At 43.3% G+C, this 22771-nt stretch overlaps 2 protein-coding genes across 3 annotated transcripts in view; one reads left to right on the forward strand and one right to left on the reverse strand.

Moving 5' to 3' along the window:
- ZBTB40 (zinc finger and BTB domain containing 40) overlaps positions 1 to 8091 on the forward strand; it is a 70469-nt gene extending 62378 nt beyond the window's left edge. For both annotated transcript variants that reach the window (XM_077457935.1, XM_077457936.1), the window contains 2 exons: positions 594 to 820; positions 3253 to 8091. In XM_077457935.1, coding sequence (XP_077314061.1) covers positions 594 to 820; positions 3253 to 3477 — 452 coding nt within the window. In that variant the 3' untranslated portion in view covers positions 3478 to 8091. The remainder of the gene's footprint in view (positions 1 to 593; positions 821 to 3252) is intronic.
- A 6925-nt stretch (positions 8092 to 15016) lies between these two features.
- On the reverse strand, positions 15017 to 16530 carry LOC143934374 (olfactory receptor 1L6-like). Its single transcript, XM_077457937.1, is given in 3 exon segments — positions 15017 to 15790; positions 15792 to 16148; positions 16320 to 16530. Coding segments are annotated over 2 exon segments (936 nt in total). The 5' UTR covers positions 15995 to 16148; positions 16320 to 16530; the 3' UTR covers positions 15017 to 15057.
- Positions 16531 to 22771: the final 6241 nt, after the last annotated feature.

Consider the following 22771-nt stretch of genomic DNA (forward strand, 5'->3'; position numbering starts at 1 on the left):
GAGGGGCGGGACAAGAGCCGTCAGATTACATACAGCGAGAATCTGTTTACTCTGTAATAGGAAGTCCCGTCTCCTGGGCTGGCAACCAGTGTTCAGTCTATCGTAGAACTTTGTATTAAAGAGGCTGCAGAATGAACGGGAGATTCTTGCTGTATTTAATCTGACGGTGCTCGTAGTGCCCCTCCGTCCCTGTCTTCTCCGAGGCAGCAGTAATCTCAGGTGAGCCCGCATATGGGCATTGATCAGGCTGCAATTGTGAGGCTGCAGATGGGCATTGATCAAGCTGCATTGATGGGCAATTGTGAGGCTGCAGATGGCATTCATCAGGCTGAAGATGGGCAATGGTGAGCCTGCATTGATGGGCACTGACCCTTATTTTGCTTCAAAGTTCTTTTATTTAATATTTAATTTTTTTTCCTAAAATGAAGATGCTTGTTATACGCCTGTGCATTTTTATATGCTGATATATAGAGTTACATTTGGTACACAAACATTTCGTTTTTTTTTTTTTTTTTTTTTTTTTTATATTTTTTTTTTGCATATCATAAATTATTGTTTTTAGCTTTGACTTTGTTAATTTTTGTCCATTTTAGGGTCCCAGCCATTCCAGTGTCTTTACTGCAGTGAGTGTTTCCAGTTTCCTGGAGCCTTGCAGCACCATGTCGCTGCCAACCACTTTAATGAGACGGAGAATACATTTGGTTGTGAACTGTGTGGTGAACTTTTTACTTCCCAGACTCAGCTAGAGAGACACTATGAAAACGACCATCCCAACATCGTAATAGAAGAAACCGATACAGGAAATGCTCAGGTTGTACAGGTATGTCATGATTTTGTACTTTTAGAAATCTGTCGTTGGCAAAGTTCCTTCACTTCTGGATTTTTCTGTTAACTTGTCTCATCCTTAAAGTGATGATATAGATATATGTACATCCCAGGACTTCCTATTCATGACTACTTGGGTTATGCTGCCACCTTCAGGTAAATGGACGCTGACCACAAAAAAAAAAAATCCCCCACCAAAAAAAGCAGGAAACCCAGCCAGGGCATAACCCCCCCCTAGCACAGCTAAACCTCTGTTAGTGTCTTTATGTGGGGGATATGCCTACAAATGTCTTTCTGAAGGATCTTTTGTGTTCTTTAGTACCATACTTCAGGCCATTTTCCTGATACCCCTGATGGAGCACTGGTGGGCTTAAAGTGGAACTTCAGTAATGTTTTTCATCTTTCCATCTATTCTATCTTCTGCCCTTGTTTTCATTTTGGATAGTAAAACCTTTTTTTTCTGCCAGTAAATACCTTACACAGCCCATTTCCTGTTTTGTTTTTTTCTGGTAAAAAGCTTAGGCTTATGAGATCATGCACAGCTCTCTCTCAAGCTAGAGAGTTTGTCAGGAAGGGAGGGGGGGTGAGTCATAAGAGTTCCAATGAGACCTGCAGAGCTGGAGGTGTGTCTCTGTGTAAATCCAGGAAGTGAACAGGCATCAGCTTCACCTGCGCACAGTTAAAATAGTTGTAGCCAGACACAGGGGAGGGAGATTTCGGCAGCATATTTGGCAAGTACAGAATCACAGTATATATAAAATAATATGCAAAGTGGTTGGAGGGAAGCTTCAGAATGGAAAAGATGGTTTTTATTACAAATGATGTGAACAGACTGCAGTTCCTCTTTTTAAGATTGGTTGCTGCAGCTACATGGTCAAAAGGAACTGGACCCAAACCCTACATGCAAATGTTGACCTCGCTGGCAGGCTGGTAGTGATCCCCTGAAGGTAAAGTCAAGACCTTAACCGGTTCCCGACCAGAGCACGCCGATGTACGTCGGCAGAATGGCATGGGCAGGCAAATGGGCATACCTGTGCATCCCTTTAAACTTGCCACCCTGCCGTCGCGAGCGCGCCGCCGGTGGCAGGCTCACGTGCTGGTCGGGACCCCCATGAGTCCGGTCACGGGTCCCGCGGATTCTATCGCCGCGGGCATACCCGCGATCGTCTCACGGGGCGGCTGAACGAGGAAATGCCATTGTAAACAGCATCTCCCCGTTCTGCCTAGCAGCTAGTGACGCTGATCTCTGCTCCATGTGATTGGAGCAGAGATCAGTGTTCACTAAATTAAAGCCCCGCCCCCAACAGTTACTAACACACCCCTAAGAACACTTAACCCCTACACTGCCACCCACTGGTTAACCCCTTCACTGCCAGTGTCATTTACACAGGAATCACTGCATTTGTATAAATGACAATGGTCCCAAAAATGTCTGATGTGTCCGCCATAATGTCGCAGTCACAATAAAAATCACTGACACTGAAAAAGTAAAAAATTTGTGTTTTTTTCAAAATTGTCGCTCTATTTTTGTTTATAACGCAAAAAATAAACACTGCAGGGGTGATCAAATACCACCAAAAGAAAGCTCCATATGTGGGAAAAAAAGGACGTCAATTTTGTTTGGGAGCCACGTCGCATGACTGTGCAATTGTCAGTTAAAGCGGCGCAGTGCCGAATCGCAGAAAAGTGGTCTGGTCTTTGAACAGCAAAATGGTCCGGGCTGAAGTGGTTAAAGGACCTGCTGGCATACCCACTGTAATGGAAGAAGACTGGAACTACTAGCCCTGCATTGTGTAATAATAATTCTTTTGTACTAGTGAAGCAGGTGGCAGCATCTCCCTACATTGTACATTGTTCTCTTGTATATTTTATATATATATATATATATATATATATATGTGTGTGTGTGTAATAAAACCTCATTTTATTTGTAATATTTTTTTTTATAGTAAAAGAGGGCAACATAAAACAAGTGCGATATTTGACACTTTTAGTAGTAATTCTCAAAGTGCTCATCAGATATTTTGGTTCTAATTTTGCCCTTCCTGTGCTTCATCCTTGAAAATGATTGCTCATGAATATAGGTGCTTCTGAAAACTGATGACATTAATAAGGTGCGATTTATGAAGAGTGGGAGATTTTTCTTTGGAAAGATGAAACTTATAAAAGTCCAGCAGAGAGACACTGTCAAATTTTTCTTTGACCACATGTGTTCGCTAAGCATTTTTACAAAAAAAATAAATAAAAAAATGTTTCAAGTAAGTTTACAATGTTGTATTGGGGCCCAGGTTGGACACCCCTGATCTATAAGATGGTAAAATAGGAGGGGGAGGGAGCCGTTTTAAGCTTAGTTAGTCAGTCTAGGCCTGACTTCAACTTTGATGATTAGCTTGTAACTGTTCTAAACCTGCTTTGTAATATCCATAGGTTATACAGACCCAGGAGCAAGTCGCTACTACAGAGCAAGTGATCACCTTGGATGAATCGCAACTGGCTGGCTCCCAAGTAATTGTGGCACTACCAGATTCCCAAACCAACCAAGCTACGGCTACAGAACTAGTAGCGGTCAGCATGGAGGATTTATTTGATGGAACAGTAACATTAATTTGTGGAGATCCAGTCCCTGCAGTAACTCAAAGAACTCAAAGCTAAGGACACTTTCCATGGATTTGGATATAATATGGTTGTAATTTACAAAATTAATTTTATACCACATTTGTTTTATTTTAGGTTTTTATTTTTATTACTGCCCATGGCGCCGCATTGCTTTTTATTTATTTTGTTTTCTCTCTCTCTCCTCCTCCATCCCCCCCTCGTTGCCAGCTTTCAATTGATTTTCATTCAGTTTGCCATATGGCAGTTTCAAGACTTTACAGATTTAGTAACCACACTAAAAGGCTTCACTCATTTTGTGTTTGCATAGTGCAGAGGTCTCCAGTCTGTGTCTGTCTGTGAGCGCTGCTTGAATGTCACTAATGGGTGTAATGCAAAGTGCAGCATCTTACAAACCAATCACAATTCATCTTTCAAAGTCCCTAATCATGATTATGCATTGTTTATTTCATTTGCCCTCCATTCCTCACCGAAGATAAGCGATACCAATTAGAAAATTGTATGTTTTCTATTAAAGAGCACTTGTAATGTTTAGGAAAAATATATGCTGCAAAGGAGGTGTGTGACAACAGCAACTGCCCTTTTGTTTTTGTTTTGTTTTTTGTGTTATTTTTTTTGCAGATATTGGGGATCTATAGCAGTGCGTTCCCTGCCCTGTACCCTTTTTTTTTAAGATCTGAAAAATCGAGATTCTTTGTAAAACTGTGAATTTCCCCTCTTTAAATTTTTTTAACAATGCAGCCTTACCTTATCAATGGCTGTATAAACTGTACTCCCTTTGCCTCAGAGTTGGATGTCCTTGCAGATCTTTAATCTCCTGCCTTAGCTTTATACTGAAAACAATCTCTCCAGGCTCTCGGAAGTTAAAGTTGGTGAAAGAGCCCATTCACACCTATATATTGCAATAAAAATAACCAGATGTGACTTTTTTTTAAAAGCTCTGCCAAGGCTAGCTTAACCACAACCTTCTATTGTTTAGCTGTCTCGATTGCATACAAAAATAAGTATGAATTACAGCGTTAAAGTTGCCCAAAATCAAAAAATCAGCAGGTAAATCTTGCCACAGGTTTTCACAGCATGCGATGTAAAACATTTAAATATTCTGGTTAGGTCACTTGCATGAAGAATTCGCACACGCTGCATAATCTGGTGCAGCTGTGCATGGTCGCCACTAACTTTAGCTTGTTCAATTAAAGTGGTTCTAAAGCCTAAACTTTTTTTTTTTTTTTTAACCTTAAGGGCCCTTTCGCACAGGATCTCCGCGCAAGTCCGCCTGTTAGGTTTTCAGGCGGACCTGATTGGACCCTCCATTTAACCCCATGGAGAGGTGGATGTGTCCGCTGACATCCACTGTTATCCAACCCTGTCCGCAAAATCCAGACAGATGGAGGTCCTATTTTCCATTAGTCTGGTGAATCGGATATGATCAGGTGAAAAGGAAAGGCGGTTCGTTTTCATCTGCCCATAGAGGAGAGCGGGATGGACCTGTCACCCGCCTGCCTAGCAGGGATCAGGGACGTGATCTTCTGCTGAGCAAGTGGATCCCGCAGAACGGAGTTACCTATATGAAAGGAGCCTAATGCGTTATGGTAATAAAATTAAAAATAAAAATGTTTAGACATCAGTATTGCCCCCCCCCCCCCCCCCCCCTAACATACATGAGCCCTTCATTTGATCCAGTGCTGTGCACTGCACGTCTGCAGCTCTTCTCTCCCTTCAATTTCATATCTCACTGGCTTAGCTGGGGCACTGGGAGCCATTGGCTGCCGCTGCTGTCAGTCAAAGACTTTGGTGAGGGGCGGGACCAAGTCCTGCACAGGTAACTATAGCGAGTTTTGTTATGAAGACAAATTAATAATAATTACCTTTTACAACCACTTTAAGTGGTAGGCTGGAAGCTGATTGGTTTGTATGCAGAGCTGCACCAGATTTTGCACTTTCTAGTTTTAGTAAATAAACCCCACCCTCTCCTCCTGTCATGGCTGCCTTCACATCCCCTCTGTGCCAGCAGGTTCTGCCCCCTGCCAGCAGATGTGGAAAAGGAAAGAAGATTACATCTGTTAGGCTAGGCTCACATGTGTGTGTAGTGATGCACTGCGCAATTTAGCACGTTTGTGGTATGACAGCCTATTACCTTGAATTGGCTGCCTGTTGTGTGACAAACACACAGAAGCTCAGGTACCAATTTTTGGCACGGAGTCAAGCACATTTAGCGATGCATGGTTTTCTCATGGAAAATGCTGCACTTACACCCATGTTTGGGGTAACGCATTTAAGAAATAATGGCATCAAGTGACGATGCGTGTTTCCAAAAGCGCAGAAAGAAATGCGTGTTTCTGCCCACGAGTCGTTCAGACATTAATCCAGCCTTTAGCCATAGGGTAGGCCGACACCTCTACTGCATTACTGTTCACATGGTACTGTGGAGATGGTGTATTCAATATTGCCTTGCTGACGTACACAAAGGTTGGTGACATTCTTCGCCAAGCGTGTATGCGAGGTGGCCAAGGAGTGTGACAAAGCTCCTTTATCCTCGGTTCCCGACAAGGCGCGCCCCATTAACAGCAATCAAACTGTTCTAGTCACTCCGACTTCGTAAAAGGTTCCTGCAGAACTTTAGGACGACTTCATCATGACCTGCATTGACTTCTGTTAAAGAAGCCGCATTGCAAGCCGCAATGAAGTCGTGTAGAATGTCGGCTTCAAAGCCGTGCTGGTGTGAACCGTCACTTAGAAATATTTTTTCTTTTTTTAATTATTTAAGTAAAAATGAAATTTTTTTTATTTAGTAAACATATGTGCACGTTCAATTCCAGCTAAAAAAATGTTATTTCCAATGTAGACTTGACATTGCGAATAATTTTTTAGCCTGGCTTCACACTATTGCGAACACAGACGTTGCATGTGATTCGCACCGCATTGCTGAGCCGATCACATGCAATGCAAATTAAGCCCTACAGTTGTATGGCTGAACTCGCATTGGGTTTGCACGAAAAAGGTGCAAGAACCTTTTTTTCCCCCCGCACTGGAAGCACACCACCCATGCGATCTGATTCCTGTCTGAATTCACAGTTGGCACTGCGAAACGATCTTGAAGTGTTGTTAACTTTGTATTGACACCCGCAGCGGTTCACAGAAGGCAGTGTGAACTGCCTGCGAGGGAGATGCGATGCGAGAACCGGTACTGGAATCGCGCTGGTTCCTGCATTGCAATAGTGTGAACCCAGGCTTAAAGTTTTATCACTATTGATGCTAATTATGTATTGGTTTGCTTTAACCCATGCCTCTTGTTCCAATATTGGAACAGTAGTGATGTGAGAGTTATTTATATCCTATTGCTCTCGGCAACATAAGAATTTTATGCACAAATTAAAAATAAAATGTAACCTTCGTCATAAATGGGTTAAAGCTGAACTCCCAGCCCAAAGCTTTCATTTAGTAGTTTCTCAGGACCGACAAAGGCTATAAATCCACTTTGTGTGCACCAAATGCCTTTTATTTCCCAAGATATTACTATTAAAAGTAGTGGTGACTTTATCACTGTGCTGTACTCGGCCTGTGCAGAGCTGTGGGAGGGACCCAGCAGGCTCCACCCACTACAGGCTGCCTGTAGAAAGTACAGGAAGGGGCGGAGACGAGACCAGTCACCCTGCACAAGGAGAGAGAGCAACAGTGACCGGTCTTTATTATAGGAAGAAAGTCTCACACTGGATTACTGCCCAGATCTGGAAGAAATACACAAAGCACTCCAGGATTCTAGGAAGAATACATGTGCCATTTGTATTCAGGCAATATTTGCTTATCTTGGCTTTTAAAGCGGAGGTCCACCCTAAAGTGGACCTTCCGCTCTTTGGAATCCTCCCCCCCTCCGGCGCCACAATTGGCACCTTTCAGGGGGGAGGGGGGTGCAGGTACCTGTACAGTACAGGTATCTGCACCCACTTCCGGCGTAGATTCTGCAGAAGGCACTCCCCTTTCCGCAGAATCTACACCCCTTTCCGAAGGTCCCCCGCTGTCTGCTGGGAAACACACGGATCCCAGAGACAGCGGGGACTATCCTTATTTCGCAGCGCGCCTCGCGCATGCGCAGTAGGGAACCGGGAAATGAAGCCGAAAGGCTCCACTTCCTGATTCCCATACCCAAGATGGCGGCGGCAGCACCCGAGAGACGATCGAGAGATCGGTTTCGGGTGCCGACATCGCGGGTGCGCTGGGCGGGTAAGTGTCACTATTTTAAAAGTCAGCAGCTGCAGTATTTGTAGCTGCTGGCTTTAAAAAAAAAAAAAAACGCGGAGTCCCGCTTTAAAGTGTAATTCTTGACAATTCAGGGAAACCCCAAATGTAATTTGCAAACATGTTACACATAACAAATTAAGTGCTATCCCAATTTAGCCGCAAAAGTAGAAATACACTCTAAGCTCAGCTGCATGTCTACACGTTCCAGAAAACTTCTAGCAACAGATTTGAGTTTAGAAGAGACCAGAGAGTTTATAGCAAAGCATAAATACACAGCGACACGATGGCCAGCAGCCTTCTATGCATATACAGGATTATTTTGTACAGCAGATTCGCATTGCTCAAACGTGAAATATTGTTTAGAGTTATTGGAAATGTTACTTTATATATTAAAGGACCAATAAGTCTTGAACACAAGTTGGTGTATATATTTATATATATATATATATATATATGAATTGTTAATATATTTACAGTTTTTATTGTACATTTTTCAGAAACAAATTAAAACTATAGCTGAGATGGGAGACATTATTTCATAGGCTGATATTTTCCTCTTTGAGCAGCCTCTCCTCAGCCTAACATGGCAGTTCTCCAAAAAGCAGTTAAAGTGGTAAGTGTAAACCTCAGACATGAAATATGAACAAAGCCTACCCCTCTATAGTGTGTACTTGTCTCCATCCAGAGCACTAAGGGGTTGATTTACTAAAACTGGAAAGTGCAAAATCTGGTGCAGCACTGCATGGAAGCCATTAAGCTTCTGATGTCAACTTATTTAACTGCTTCAGCCCTGGAAGATTTGGCTGTTCAATGACTGGGCCATTGTTTTTCAATTCAGCACTGTGCCACTTTAACTGACAATTGCGCGGTCGTGCGACGTTGCACCCAAACAAAATTTGCGTCCTTTTCCCCCCCACTAATAGAGCTTTTTGGGGGTATTTGATAATATCTGCAGTTTTTATCTTTTGCGCTATAAACAAAAAAAAAATGATAATTTTGAAAAAAAAAATTTTTTTACTTTTTGCTATAATAAATCCCCCCCCCCCCTTTTTTATTTTTTTATTTTTTTTTATTTAAAAAGCAATTTTTTTTCTCAGTTTAGGTCAATCTGTATTCTTCATATTTTCGGTAATAAAAATCACAATAAGTGGATATTGATTGGTTTGCGCAAAAGTTATAGTCTTTACAAAATGGGGGATAGATTTATAGCATTTTTTATTCTTTTATTTATTTTTTGCTAGCAATGGCGACGATCTGTAATTTTTATTGGGATTGTGACATTATGGCAGACACATCGAACACTTGAAACTTGGGACCATTGTCATTTATACAGCAATCAGTGCTATAAAAATGCACTGATTACTGTAAAAATGTCACTGGCAGGGAAGGGGTTAACTGTGTTCCCTCTCTGTGTTCCAACTGAAGGGGGGAGGGGACTGTCTAGGGGAGATGACAGATCGCTGTTCATACTTTGTGTGAACAGACAATCTGTCTCTCCTCCCTTCAGAGAACCGAGATCTTTGTGTTTACACACACAGATCCCGGTTCTCGGTGTGTCACAAGCACTCACATCGGCTCCAGGGGGGTGAGCAGCGGGCACCCCTAGTGGCCACAGGGCAAAGGGATGTTAAATAACATTGGTTCACCCAGCCGTGCCATTCTGCCACAGTAAAACTGTGGCGGCTGGTCGGCAAGTGGTTAATTAAAGCGGGAGTTCCGCCGTTTTTTTTTTTTTTTTTTTTTTTTTTTTTTTTTTTTAAAGCCAGCAGCTACAAATACTGCAGCTGCTGACTTTTAAAATGGTGACACTTACCCGCCCAGCGCGCCCACGATGTCGGCACCTGAAGCCGATATCTCGATCGTCTCTTGGGTGCTGCCGCCGCCGCCATCTTGGTTATGGGAATCAGGAAGTGGAGCCTTTCGGCTTCATTTCCCGGTTCCCTACTGCGAGTCGCAATAAAGATGGTCCCCGCTGTCGCTGGGATCCGTGTGTTTCCCAGCAGGCAGCGGGGGACTTTCGGAAAGGGGCGTAGATTCTGCGGAAAGGGGCATACCTTCTGCAGAATCTACGCCAGAAGTGGGTGCAGATACCGGGTACCTGCACCCCCCCTCCCCCCTGAAAGGTGCCAATTGTGGCGCCGGGGGGGGAGGATTCCAATGAGCGGAAGGTCCACTTTAGGGTGGACCTCCGCTTTAAGCTTAGACAAAAAAAAAACTGGAAGCTGGTTGGCTTCTACGCAGAGCTATGCCAGATTTTGCACACTCAAGTTTTAGTAAATAAACCCCGACGTGTAATTTCTGTCTGCTGTTTCGTACCTCTGCTAGCAGCATGAGTCGCGGCCGACAAGTTTTCCCGACACCAAGAGAAAAAAACGTGATGGGAGGCATCTCCAGCAACACAGCCTGCGATTGATAGCTTCAGCTCTGTTCCTGTGTGCTGTGTGAAGGGCTGTGTGTCCCTTCCCTCCAACCAGCTCTCCTCGTGGAGTGTATCTTCAGCTCCTTGCCACCTGCTTTCTGAAAGCTCAGACAAGCTGTATAAATTCAGTAGTTTGAGCCGATGAAGAGAAGACTGCAGACTAACAGGTACAACTTATGTAAGAGGATTTGTTTCATCTTTGCGTATCACCTAAGGCCAGTCACTTCACTGGATATAAGATGTACAACCACTTTAAAAAAAAGAATTTCCAGATAAACCAAACTACTTGCCTATTTTCAGTCCAGTCCAGCTCAATTGTGTAAGTTAGTGGTGGCTACAGGGGAGAGGAGGGAGCGCTGAAAACAGATGAGCAATAGGAGCCTATGGCTGATGTCATCACTCCCAGGCTTTACTAGTCATTGCTGAGCGTGCTCTCCTCTCCCCTGCAGCTGACACAGGAGATCACATGACCTGACCAGAACAGGCTGAAAATAGGTGAGTATATCTACAGCTTTCTTACACAGGTTAACATGGGTATTAGGAGGGGGGAGGGGAGCATTTTTAAGATTAGTTAGGTTTAGCCTGGAACTCTACTTTAACCACTTCATTACTGGGCACTTATACACCTTCCGGCCGAGACCAATTTTCACCTTTCAGTCCCGCTTCACTTTGAATAACAATTGCGTGGTCGTGCAACACTGTACCCAAATAAATTTTTTTTTTTTTTTTTACACAAATAGAACCTTCCTTTGGTAGTTTTTAAAGTGGTTGTAAACTCTTACAGACCACTTTGACCTAGAGGTAAACCTAGATTAAGGCTTACCTGTAGGTCCAAGAAATATCTCCTTAACCTACACGGTTAAGGAAATATTGTAAAAAAAAAAAAGGCACCGCTGTCTACGGCGCACGCGCACTGGGTGCGCTGCAACTGAAGGCGAACATGCCATCACTGACTGCTCCCGCGCGTGTGCCGGAGTGACGTCATCGCAGCTCTGGCCAATCACAGCGCTGAAGCCGTGAGACCCGGAAGTCACTCCGGGATACATGGCAGCGGCGGAGATGAAGAACAAGGACCGATTCGGGGGCTTCGATCTCACGTAAGTTATTTATAATGAGCTAGTATCCTATGCTGTAAGGGGAAACCTTCAATGGTGATACTAGTTCTGGTGACCTGGGGGTCCCCAAAGAATTCCCCTACTTTGAAGGGATTTCCTCTCGCTTCCTGTTTTGCCTATGGGACAGGAAGTGAAGGGAAATCTCCCCAAAGAGACACAAGTGGCAGAAAAAAAAAATCTAACAGAGCTTATACCCCACCCTTACTCTAAAAACGAGTTCTACCTTAAAGCAGAGTTCTGCCAAAATAAAATAAGTCAGCAGCTACAACTACTGCAGCTGCTGACTTTTCAAATAAGGACGGTTACCTGTTCAGGGTGCCCGCGATGTCCTCGCCCGAAGCTGAATGTCCCTCCGCTCCTGGGTTAAGGCGCCGGTATCTTCAGTAAGGGAATCGGGAAGTGAAGCTTTGCAGTTTCACAGCCTGGTTCCCTACTGCGCATGCGCGAGTCCTGACGGATCCCTGCTGTCTTCTGGGACCTGTGTGTCTCCCAGAAGACGGGGGGGGTCCAAACATGGCATAGCATGCCACAGAATCTGCGGTGATCTGTCGCAGGGAGTGGGAGCAAATACCTGTATTAGACGGGTATCTGCTCCCTCCTGAAAGGTGCAAAATGGGACACCGGAGGGGGTACCGGGTCAAAGCGGAGCTCCACCCATAAATGGAGCTTCCGCTTATCAATTGCCGACAGGGCCATAGCCGAGAGACGGCTACAGCGAGGTTGGCTTATTCTGGGAGGGCGTCATTCCAGAATGTTGCCATGTGATTACTCCGTCAAATGATGGAGCGATCACTTGTGAACAAACCAACGTCATGTCATGACGCTGGTTCCTCCCTCCCCTCTCGGTACCGATCTGTACAGTGTAAGGGGGAGAGATCATTTGTAGCAGCGCTGTGGGCTGCATCTGTCTGGTTAGGAAGGGGGTTTAAGTGCCCAGTGGTCAAATGGTTAAGGTTAAACCTGATGTCTGGACATATGTTTTTTTATTTTTTTTTAAACTTGCTAAAAGATTTGTATTTCTGTCCATTCGGTCCTGATATTTACACAGCACCGCCCTGCTTGGTAGGGCAGGAGAACAGATTTTTCTGTGCTGTGGTTAATTTGAAATTAAAAATGTCGCCTTGTTGTGTCCCTGCCGCATCCTCAGCCATCCCATTAAAGTGAATGGGACTGTCGGTGAGTCAACAGCGGGTCAGAGGAGGAGCTGCTGCAGAACAGAGATGACCGTTGTGCTTTAAATATTATGATTTAAATCAAATCTTTTTGCTAGTGATTTAAATCATGATTTTAATCAAATCAACCCTCTACATACCTGCAACGCCTGCTCTCTCCTTTGGTAGTTGTGGTTCCATCTTAACTTTGTGGTCTTCCAGGTTTGGAGTCTTTGGAATCTTGATTGGCCAAACCAGAATTGCATAACGTGTGCAAAGGAAAAGGAAATGCTGACAGGCCACACTCTCTTACTCGCTTCTGAGACGGACCAGGGACGATGGACTACGAGAGTTGTAGCATGCATAGAGCAGTACACAAGTGCAAATAATGTGTACTGCTCATTCCAAATATAAGGAAGAAGGGAAATAAAAAATTCAGGAGCTCACAGAGGATGTTGCAAAGAGGCTGAAAAACACAGTATGAAACAATTTCATAAAAAATAGATTACAGTTCTTTTTACCAGTGGATGTGTATAGATTATTTTTGGAGACTTAGGCCCTTTTCACTTGACTGTTTGATCAGGTCAGACTGTCAGTTCATCCCTATGGACCTGCAGATAGAAACCAACTTGTGTCTGTTTACAACCGCCTACCTCCTCTGATCTGGTCCAATATAAACAAACTGAAGGGGATCTGTTCTTCTTATAGGCAGATCAGAGGTAGACAGCGGAGGCTATTTACACCTGTCTGACCATAGACCAGACTGGCTGCTGTCTGTGTCCACTCTGCATAAACTGAGGGGTAACGATCGTGTCATCTGCCCTGATTTGCAGGGGATCTGCTCACAGGTCCCCTGCTGATCAGAACGCAGTCTGCCCTGCATGAAAGGGGCCTAATGATATCATTTAGACCACTTTCACACTGAGGTGCTTCTCAGGCGCTTTCACGCTAAAAACAGCGCCTAAAAAGCTCACAAAACGTATTTCCATTAAAATCAATGAACACTTTCACTCTGGGGCAGTGGCTGGCAGGGGTGTGAAAAACTCCCCTCTCCATTGAAATTAAGGGAAAGCTCTTCAAAAGCGCTCAGTGTTTTTACTGGCAGTTTAGAAGTGCCTCGGTGTGAAAGTGGCCTTAGACCCCTTTCACACCAGGGCGTTTTGCAGGTGCTATAGCGTTAGAAATAGCGCCTGCAATCCGCCCTAAAAAAGCTGCACCATTGTTTGTAGTGTGAAAGCCTGAGGGCTTTCACACTACAGCGGTGCGCTGGCAGGACGTCAGGGAAAAGTCCTGCCAGCAGCTTTGGAGTGGTGAAGGAGCCGTGTGTTTACCGCTCCTCCACTGCTGCTCCCCATTGAAATCAATGGGGCAGTGCTGTAATACTGCCGGCAGCGGGCGAAATGTGCTGCAAATCCAGTGGTAAAATGCCGCTAAAAATAGCTGCGTTTTACTGCCCACGCTATGGGTGGTGTGGTGTGAAAGGGGTCTTAGTGTCACTTAAATAATACAGGTATTCTTTCCCCACTCTGAGAATGGACAGTGAAGGAGAATCATCAGAATAACAAACACATCTCCCTCTCACCCTGCTCTCTCCTTTAATTAAACCACTGCACCATAACAGATTGGCTACTTGTGCTACTTCTTGCTCTCCCAATCCAAGCTCAAATGTACAGAGAACTGCACAGCAGTTCCAATGCAGTGGTGGCCCGTCGCCTCCTTTTTTTAAATGGCCTAAAAAATAAATAAAGGTCATTAATTACACTGTGTTCGGGCGCCGACACTATGGGAAGCGCCACGTCTTTGCAATCACGAGATACGAGAGACGTGGCACTTCATTTGCAGGTTTTTGTCCGGCCTTGCAGTGCATTCCATTGCACCGAACAGCTACCGCCCGGCGCCCATAGTATGTATCAATATGGCCAGGTAGTTTGATTGACATAGAAGCTTGTTGTCACTTCCGGTTTTCTCTCTTATGAGGAGCGGACTCCACTGCCGGTGCTGGTGCCCACTGAAGGAGACGCAACAGGAGGAGAGGACACCACAGTAAGGTAAGTGCTGGTCTGGACCTTCCACTAAGAATGGAGGGGGAGATGGGTTTGATGGGACACAGGCTCACAAGGCAAAGTGTACATAATATAACTGGGTACTAACATTTATAAGTAAAGTTGATCCGGGGAAAATCTGATTGCCTCTCGGGGGATCAGGAAGGAATTTTTTCCCCTGCTTTAGCAAATTGGATCATGCTCTGCTGGGGGTTTTTTTTTGCCTTCCTCTGGATCAACTGTGGGTATAGAATTGGGTATATGGGATTGTATGATATATTTTTTTTTTTGGTTGAACTCGAGGGACTTGTCTTTTTTTTCAACCTAACTATGTAACAGGCTGCATTTGATGTGACAGGGTGAGGCTCCATTTGATGGAGCACAGTGGCTGCATAAGATAGACACAGTAGCTGTATTTGATGGAGCACAGTGGCTGCATAAGATAGACACAGTAGCTGTATTTGATGGGGCACAGTGGCAGCATTTTTTGGCACAGTGGCTGCGTTTGATGGCACAGTGGTGGAAATGTATGGGGTTTTATTTCAGAACTTTTCAGTTTTTTTGCCCCAATCCCCCCCACCCCAAAAAAAAAAAATTGAGCACCAGCTGCCACTGTTCCAAAGCATAGATTTATTATGTATTATTGAATACTTGATTCAGCTACATATATTAGAATGTGTAAGTTTCTTGAATGCAATCTTTACATCTTTATTCCGCAAACTGTAAATAAATGGATTAAGCATTGGCGTGAAGACTGTGTATAGAACTGCTGCAAGTTTATCATATACCAGAGAATATGCAAATGATGGTCGAAAATACACACAAATCATTGTTCCATAAAACAAGGTGACTACGGTCAGGTGGGCTGAACAAGTGGAAAATGCCGTCTTCCTCCCTATGGAGGATGGTATCTTCAATATGGTCCAAATGATATGAATATAGGAAATCAATGTTACCAAGAAAGGCAATGCAACGATCATGAAGCCTTCAGTGAAGATAACCAACTGATTGACTGATGTATCTGAGCAAGAAAGTTTAAAGAGGGGTAGTAAGTCACAGAAGAAATGCTGGACAAGTCGAGGTCCACAAAAAGACAACCTAGAAATTAGAAGCGTGTGAAGGATAGAGTTGATGAAGTTGATTATCCATGAAGCCAAGGCTAGCTGGAGACTCAACTTTCTGTTCATTATTGTTATGTAGTATAAAGGTTTGCAGACCGCTATGTATCTGTCATAGGCCATTGAGGAAAGAATAAAGCATTCAACTCCTGCAAAGGCAATGAAAAAATAAACTTGGGCAATGCACTCTGGAAAAGAAATGTTTTTTTGGTTGAGCAGTAAGTTTAGAAGGAGTCGAGGGACCACAACTGTTGTCAAACTCATGTCTACAAGAAAGGTTGCTGAGGAAAAAGTACATGGGAGATTGTAGCCGAGGAGATATGATAGTGACAGAAATTAGAAGAAGGTTGCCCAAAATAGAAAGCATGTATATAGAAAAAAATACCGGGAACAAAATAATGGGTTGTTGGACATAATCGGAGAAGCCTACTAAAATAAAATCTGTTGTTGCCAAGTCTGTAGATAAGTTAGTCATTTTTTTTTTTTTTATATAAACTGCAAAGCACAAATCTCTAAAGATACTTGGCTTGCTGCTTCATCTCACATTCTTTGGCCTCGTCTTCTACAGATGACTTCATCCTCCCCATCCTGACCTGATCCACGTCCTATTCCCAAGATGTTATAGGCCTCTGTAGAATAACAAAGTTACGAATAATGTATAAATATATGGTTTACAGATATGCTCAACTAAAAAAAGTGAAATGTAAAGGACCTGTCAGGAATTGGCACAGGAGGTGACCAGATATACACTCTCCGGCCACTTTATTAGGTACACCTTGCTAGTACCGGGTTGGACCCACCTTTGACTTGAAAACTGGCTTAATTCTTTGGGGCATAGATTCCTCAAGGTTTTGAAAACATTCCTCAGAGATTCTGGTCCATATTGACATGATAGCATCAAGCAGTTGCTGCAGATTTGTCAGCTACACATCCATAATGTGAATCTCTTGTTCCACCACATACCAAAGGTGCTCTATTGGATTGAGATCTGGTGACTGTGGAGGCCATTGGAGTTCAAGAAAACCAGTGGTGAGATGATTTGAGCTTTGTGACATGGTGCATTATCCTGCTGGAAGGAACAATCAGAAGATGGTTACACTGTAGTCCTAAAGGGATGGACATGGCCAGAAACAATATTCAGCAACAACTAAACTTTTTTGCATAAGGGAATTTAACAAGACATAGAGGGTTCTTTACTGTAAGAACGGAGAGGATGTGGAATTCCCTTTAGCAGGCGGTGGTCTCAGTGGAGAGCATCGATTAGTTTCAAGAAACTATTAGATAAGCACCTGAACGACCACAACATACAGGGATATACAATATAATCACACACATAGGTTGGACTTGATGAACTTTTTTCAACATTACCTACTATAACTGTGACTATGTACTCTGGTAGGCTGTGGCATTTAAACGATGCTCAGTTGGTACTAAGGGTCCCAAAGAAAATATCCCCCACACCATTACACCACCAACATGAACTGCTGATACAAGGCAGGATGGACCCATGCTTTCGTGTTGTTTACACCATATTCTAACCCTACCATCTGAATGTCGTATCTGAAATCGAGACTCATCAAACCAATGGTTTTCCAATCTTCTGTTCTTCAATTTTGGTGAGCCTGTGCGAATTGTAGCCTCAGTTTCCTGTTCTTAGCTGACATGATTGGCACCTGCTTCAAGGTTCAATGTGTTGTGCATTCAGAGATGGTATTCTGCATACCTTGGTTGTAATGAGTGGTTATTTAAGTTACTGTTGCCCTTCTATCATCTGGAATCAGTCTGACCATTCTTCTCTGAAATCAACAAGGCATTATCAGAAATAAGTGTTGGGGTAACAAATGCTTTAAAAATTTTAAAGTCCTCCACCATTTTTGGTGCTGTAGGATAACCACACCAAAAACACAACTGCCCATTTAAATGAATGGAAAATGTATAAAAAAAAATGCACCCACGGTTGGGTTTTTTTAGTCACATGTCCTTTTTCCACAGATTTGTGCAATGGAGCAGTGTAAAAGAAGACTTATGCCACGTACACACGACTGGAATTTCCGGCAGAAAAGGTCAGACGGTCTTCCCGACGGAGTACCGACTGAACGGACTTTTCCACATACGAACGGACCAAAGTTGATAAATTGATAATGTGCGACGGGACTAGAAGAGGAAGCCCAATAGCCAGTAGCCAATAGCTGCCTTTGCGTCGTATTTGGTCCATCGGACCAGCATACAGACGAATGGTTTTCCCGATAGACATTGATTCCATCTGACAGATTTGAAACCTGTTCTATTTCTAGGTCCGTCAGAATATTTGAAGAAAAAAGTCAAATGAAGCCCACACACGATCAGAATATCCGACGGAATGATTCCGTCTGACCTTTTCTGCCAGAGAGTCCGGTCGTGTGTATGCGGCATCACATGTCTTTTGACGTGAAAATCTAGCAGCGGGTAGCCTTCTAGCTTCTCCCATCAATTGAGAGTGAATGGGGTTTATTTACTAAAACTGAAGAGTGAAAAATCTGGTGCAGCTGTGCATTGTAGCCAATCCGCTTCTAACTTCAGCTTGTTCAATTAGGCTTTCACAACAAAACCTGGAAGCTGATTGGATTCTATGCACAACTGCACATGATTTTACACGCTCCAGTTTTACTAAATCAAACCCAATGAGTCTTGTTGGACTCCTAACTGTTCCCATCATCTGTAAGGTAATGAGTCTGGCCACACGCCCTCTAATTGAATTGGTCCTCAATGCAGAAGGCACACTTTTTAACCACTTCCCACACTCGTCCACGGTAAGGATACACTGTGAACGGGGGAAAGCGGACATGTTGTTACACCCACCGGAGTTTTGCATTGTCCATATAATTATAACAGTAAAGTCAGTTTATATAGTGAAAATACAGTACATAACAACTCCGTCTGACTACTTAGATCTTGAATTTTAAAAGCAGCGGCAACCCTGCTCATCTCATGGGTTTGCTAATCTGACAGAAGTTCGCTGCTTTTAAAATTCAACATATAAGTAGTCAGACGGAGTTCTAAGTCCTGTATTTCACTATAGAAACTCACTTTACTGTTATAAATACCTCTAAAAAGCAAAACTCTGGTGGGTATAACCACGTGTCCCCTTTCCCCCTTCTTAGTGTATCCTTACTGTGGATGAGTGTGGGGTGTAGCAAGATGGCAGAGACGGAACGTCCCTTTCGTAGCAAACTGAGATGGGTCGCTGAATATGTCATTACACAGGCACTGCAACAGACTCGTACGTGGCAGTGAACTTGCTGGTTTTCTGGCGCACATGTGTGTGCTCCCTCTGCTGGCCCATGCTGTGATTGGACACAGCACGAGTTTGTCAGCAGATTTTAGCCAATGATTTTGGCTGAAACTTGCTGATTAGCTGTGGTCAGTCACAGCACAGAGTCCTGTGTTTACAAACACACAGAACTCTGTGTATACAGCGATTTGGCTGTTTCTTCTCCCTGAAAAGCAGGGATCTTTGAGTAAAATCAACACACGTTACACTTGTTAGGCACACAGATAACCCCCTTTTTTTTTTGCCCCTTGATGTTAACCCTCTTTACCAGCCAGTGTCCTCGGTAGAGTGTAAAGTATTTTCGCTGATCACTGTATTAGTGTCCCTCAGTTATCAACAGATTACCTGCCACACTATCAAAGCCACATTATACGTAGATGATTACTGCCATTACTAGTTTAGTGTCTGTATGGATCAGTATCTTAACCACTTGCTGCCCGCCCTATAGGCAATTGACGGTGGCAAAGTGGTTGCATAATCCTGATCGGACGTCATATGACGTGATCAGGATTATGAGCCACTGCGCGCCCCCGGTGGCGCGCATCGCGGCGATCGTTGTTGCGGGGTGTCAGTCTGACACCTGGCAACTACGATCTCGGTAAAGAGTCTCCGACGGAGACTCTTTACCATGTGATCAGCCGTGTCCAATCACGGCTGATCACAGTGTAAATAGGAAGAGACAGTGATCGGCTTTTCCTCACTCGCGTCTGTCAGACGCGAGTAGAGGAGAGCCGATCGGCTGCTCCTCTGACAGGGGGGGGTCTGTGCTGATTGATTATCAGCACAGCCCCCCCGAGGATGCCCACACTGGACCACCAGGGACGCCACCAGAGCACCAGGGATGCTGAGCAAAAGGTAATCCTCCCTAGACCACCAGGGATGCCAGTCAGTGCCACAATGGATGCCAATCAGTGCCCACAATGGGCATCACTGATTGGCATGCATTATTGTTTGGCACTGATTGGCATCCATTAGTACAGTATAACACCTGTGCCGCCTATGAGTGCCCACCTGTGCCGCCTATCAGTGCCCATCCGTGCCACCTATCAGTGCCCACCCATGCCCATCTGTGCCGCCTATCCATGCCCATCTGTGCCGCCCATCCATGCCAATCTGTGCCAACTATCAGTGCCAATTTGTGCCACCTATCAGTGCCAATCCGTGTCGCCCATCAGTGCCACCTATCAGTGTCCATCAATGCCACCTCATCAGTGCCACATCATTGGTGCCCATCAGTGCCCATTAGTGTAGCCCCATCAGTGAAGGAGAAAACGTACTTATTTACAAAGTTTTGAAACTGAAACAAAAAAATAAAAATTTTTTCAAAGTTTTCGGTATTTTTTTATTTGTAGTGCAAAAAATAAAAACTGTAGAGGTGATCAAATACCACCAAAAGAAAGCTCTATTTGTGGGAAAAAAATGATAAAAATTTCATTTGGGTACAGTGTAGCATGACCGCGCAATTGTCATTCAAAGTGCATCAGCACTGAAAGCTCAAAATTGGTCTGGGCAGGAAGGTGTTTAAGTGCCCGGTATTGAAGTGGTTAATCATGATCAAAACTATACTAGTGTCCCCAAATATCCAGTTTTGGTGTTTACCAAAGACATGTAGCAGAATATATTTTGGCCTAAATTTATGAAGAAATTTGATTTTATTTGATATGTTTTATAAAAGAAAGTAGAAAATACTTTTTTTTTTTTTTCAAAAGTTTTGTATTTTTTCATTTATATAATAAAAAAAAATGGTGATCAAATACCACCAAAAGAAAGCTCTATTTGTGTGAAAAAAATATATATAAATTTCATTATTATAAGGGAATTCAAAATACTGCATTTCACTATATATACTCCGTTTACTGTTAAAAATAGCTGTATGAATGCAAGACGCTGGTGGGTGTAATTAAGATGTCCGCTTGCCACCTTCTCACTCTATCCTTACTGTGGACGAGGTCAGGGTGTAGCAAGATGGCGGCAGCGAGGAAACATCACTTCTGTTACAAAGTCTGATGGGTCGCCTAATCTGTTTAGAACTGCAGCCATCTTGCTACTTCTGAAAACTGCTATCGCCTTGTTCCAGCCTGAAGCCTGACAGCTGTACTTTCACCAAGAACTCTGCTTCAGCCAGCCTCAAACCTGTAGAGCTCTGCTGCCTCACAGTGAATCTATGGAGGTCTATATGGGTTTTTGACAAGCCTTGGTCCACTTTTAACTAGTGAGTGCATTTTTATCTTTTATTCTTTTTAATAAATCGCTACACCTGGAGGGAGGTGCCTCTTGTGTTTGTTTTTTATTTGTGCATTAGGATTTCACAAGGTGTTCCCTACCACTCTCCTGGTCCTCTTATGTGCCCCGTTAAATGGTGGTTGGGTTATAATATAGCTTATTAATTTTCCATAATTTCTGACCTAGGCTGTTATGAAACAGGAAATTCCAGATAATGTTTTCCAATATAGCTAGGCAATGATATCAAGTCCTTTATTAAAGGACTATGGCTAAGGGGTTGCTTGCTTTAATTTCCAGACCGCAACTAGAAAAATAACACTTGAAGCATTATACTCTTTTATGGTATTCAATCATGCCAACCATAGGCTGCCCCAGTTGTTTTATTGTTGCCAGCAAATTGACCATCTCCGTCATTTGGGACAAATGTGGCTGTACACCAGTAAACTAAACTAAAGCTGCAGGCATGAAAGTGAAAAATCCCTCAACATATGTGTATAAAAATATTCTGTGCTGATTCATAAATCAAAAAAAACATTAACATAAAATACCAAAGTAACAAAAATCTAAATTGTGCTGACTATAAACGTGTAATTATAATCCCTCATCACCTTCATATAAATGTCCATGACTAAAACTGTAATATAATCCACCAATCCTGATCAAATCCACATAGACAGTTCATTTAATCAGATTGTGTAATAGCAGACACCTCCACCAAACCCCTTTTGGGCACCAAGCTCATGTTATGGATTGACTCTCATTATAAAAGGTCTTTTTGTACCTTTGATCAAATCAATCAGATGCTATAAAGCCAGCTGGACTCTCCCAAGACTCAAGCAATCCTCCCCAGAACTCTCACTCCGTAAATCCAGTAATCCTCTTAGCTCAGGTGATAAAGCATGAATCACTGCTCAAAAGGATACAAAAACTGACATAGTCTCACTGAGCTATTTTTTATTAAGAAGAGAAAGAGAAAAAAAAATGCACTCATATAATAACTGAATAAAATTGCCTATATTACTTTAAAATCATTCCTGCTGCTTGGGTGGATGGCGCTAAGATCGGCAATATCAGCATACCAAGACATTTTGGACAATTTCATGCCCCCAACTTTGTGGGAACAGTTTGGGGATTGCCACTCCCTGTTCCAACATGACTGCACACCAGTGCACAAAGCAACGTCCATAAAGACATGGATGAGTGAGTTTGGGGTGGAGGAACTGGAATGGCCTGCACAGAATCCTGACCTCAACCCGATAGAACACCTTTGGGATGAATAAGAGCAGAGACTGTGAGCCAGGCTGTCTCGTCCAACATCAGTGCCTCATCTCACATATGCACTTCTGGAAGAATGGTCAAACATTCCCATAGACACACTCCTAAACCTTTTTGACAGCTTTCCCTGAAGAAAAGGTCATGTGCATGTAAAGGCAGGCATCCCAATACTTTTGGTAATATGGTATATGGTCCAAAATTTTTCTCGTATAAGACAGGACAAACAATTTTCGTTTAATGTGTATCGTTTTCGTCTGATTTTCATACAAGAAAAAACTGAAAAGAAAGACTGCGCATGATCAGAAACAATAAACAACAAAAAAAGCCTTTGTCGTACGAGAATATTCATACGAATTTTCTTACATGGGTTCCGATCTGCTTTGAAACATTGCGAAAAATCGGACTAACCTTTGCCCTATTTTCTTATAGTGTGTACCCCACTTA

Source organism: Lithobates pipiens, unplaced genomic scaffold (assembly GCF_037356315.1).
Source record: "Lithobates pipiens isolate NorthernLeopardFrog02 unplaced genomic scaffold, aLitPip1_a1.2 Scaffold_27, whole genome shotgun sequence".
Taxonomy (NCBI): Eukaryota; Metazoa; Chordata; class Amphibia; order Anura; family Ranidae; genus Lithobates; species Lithobates pipiens.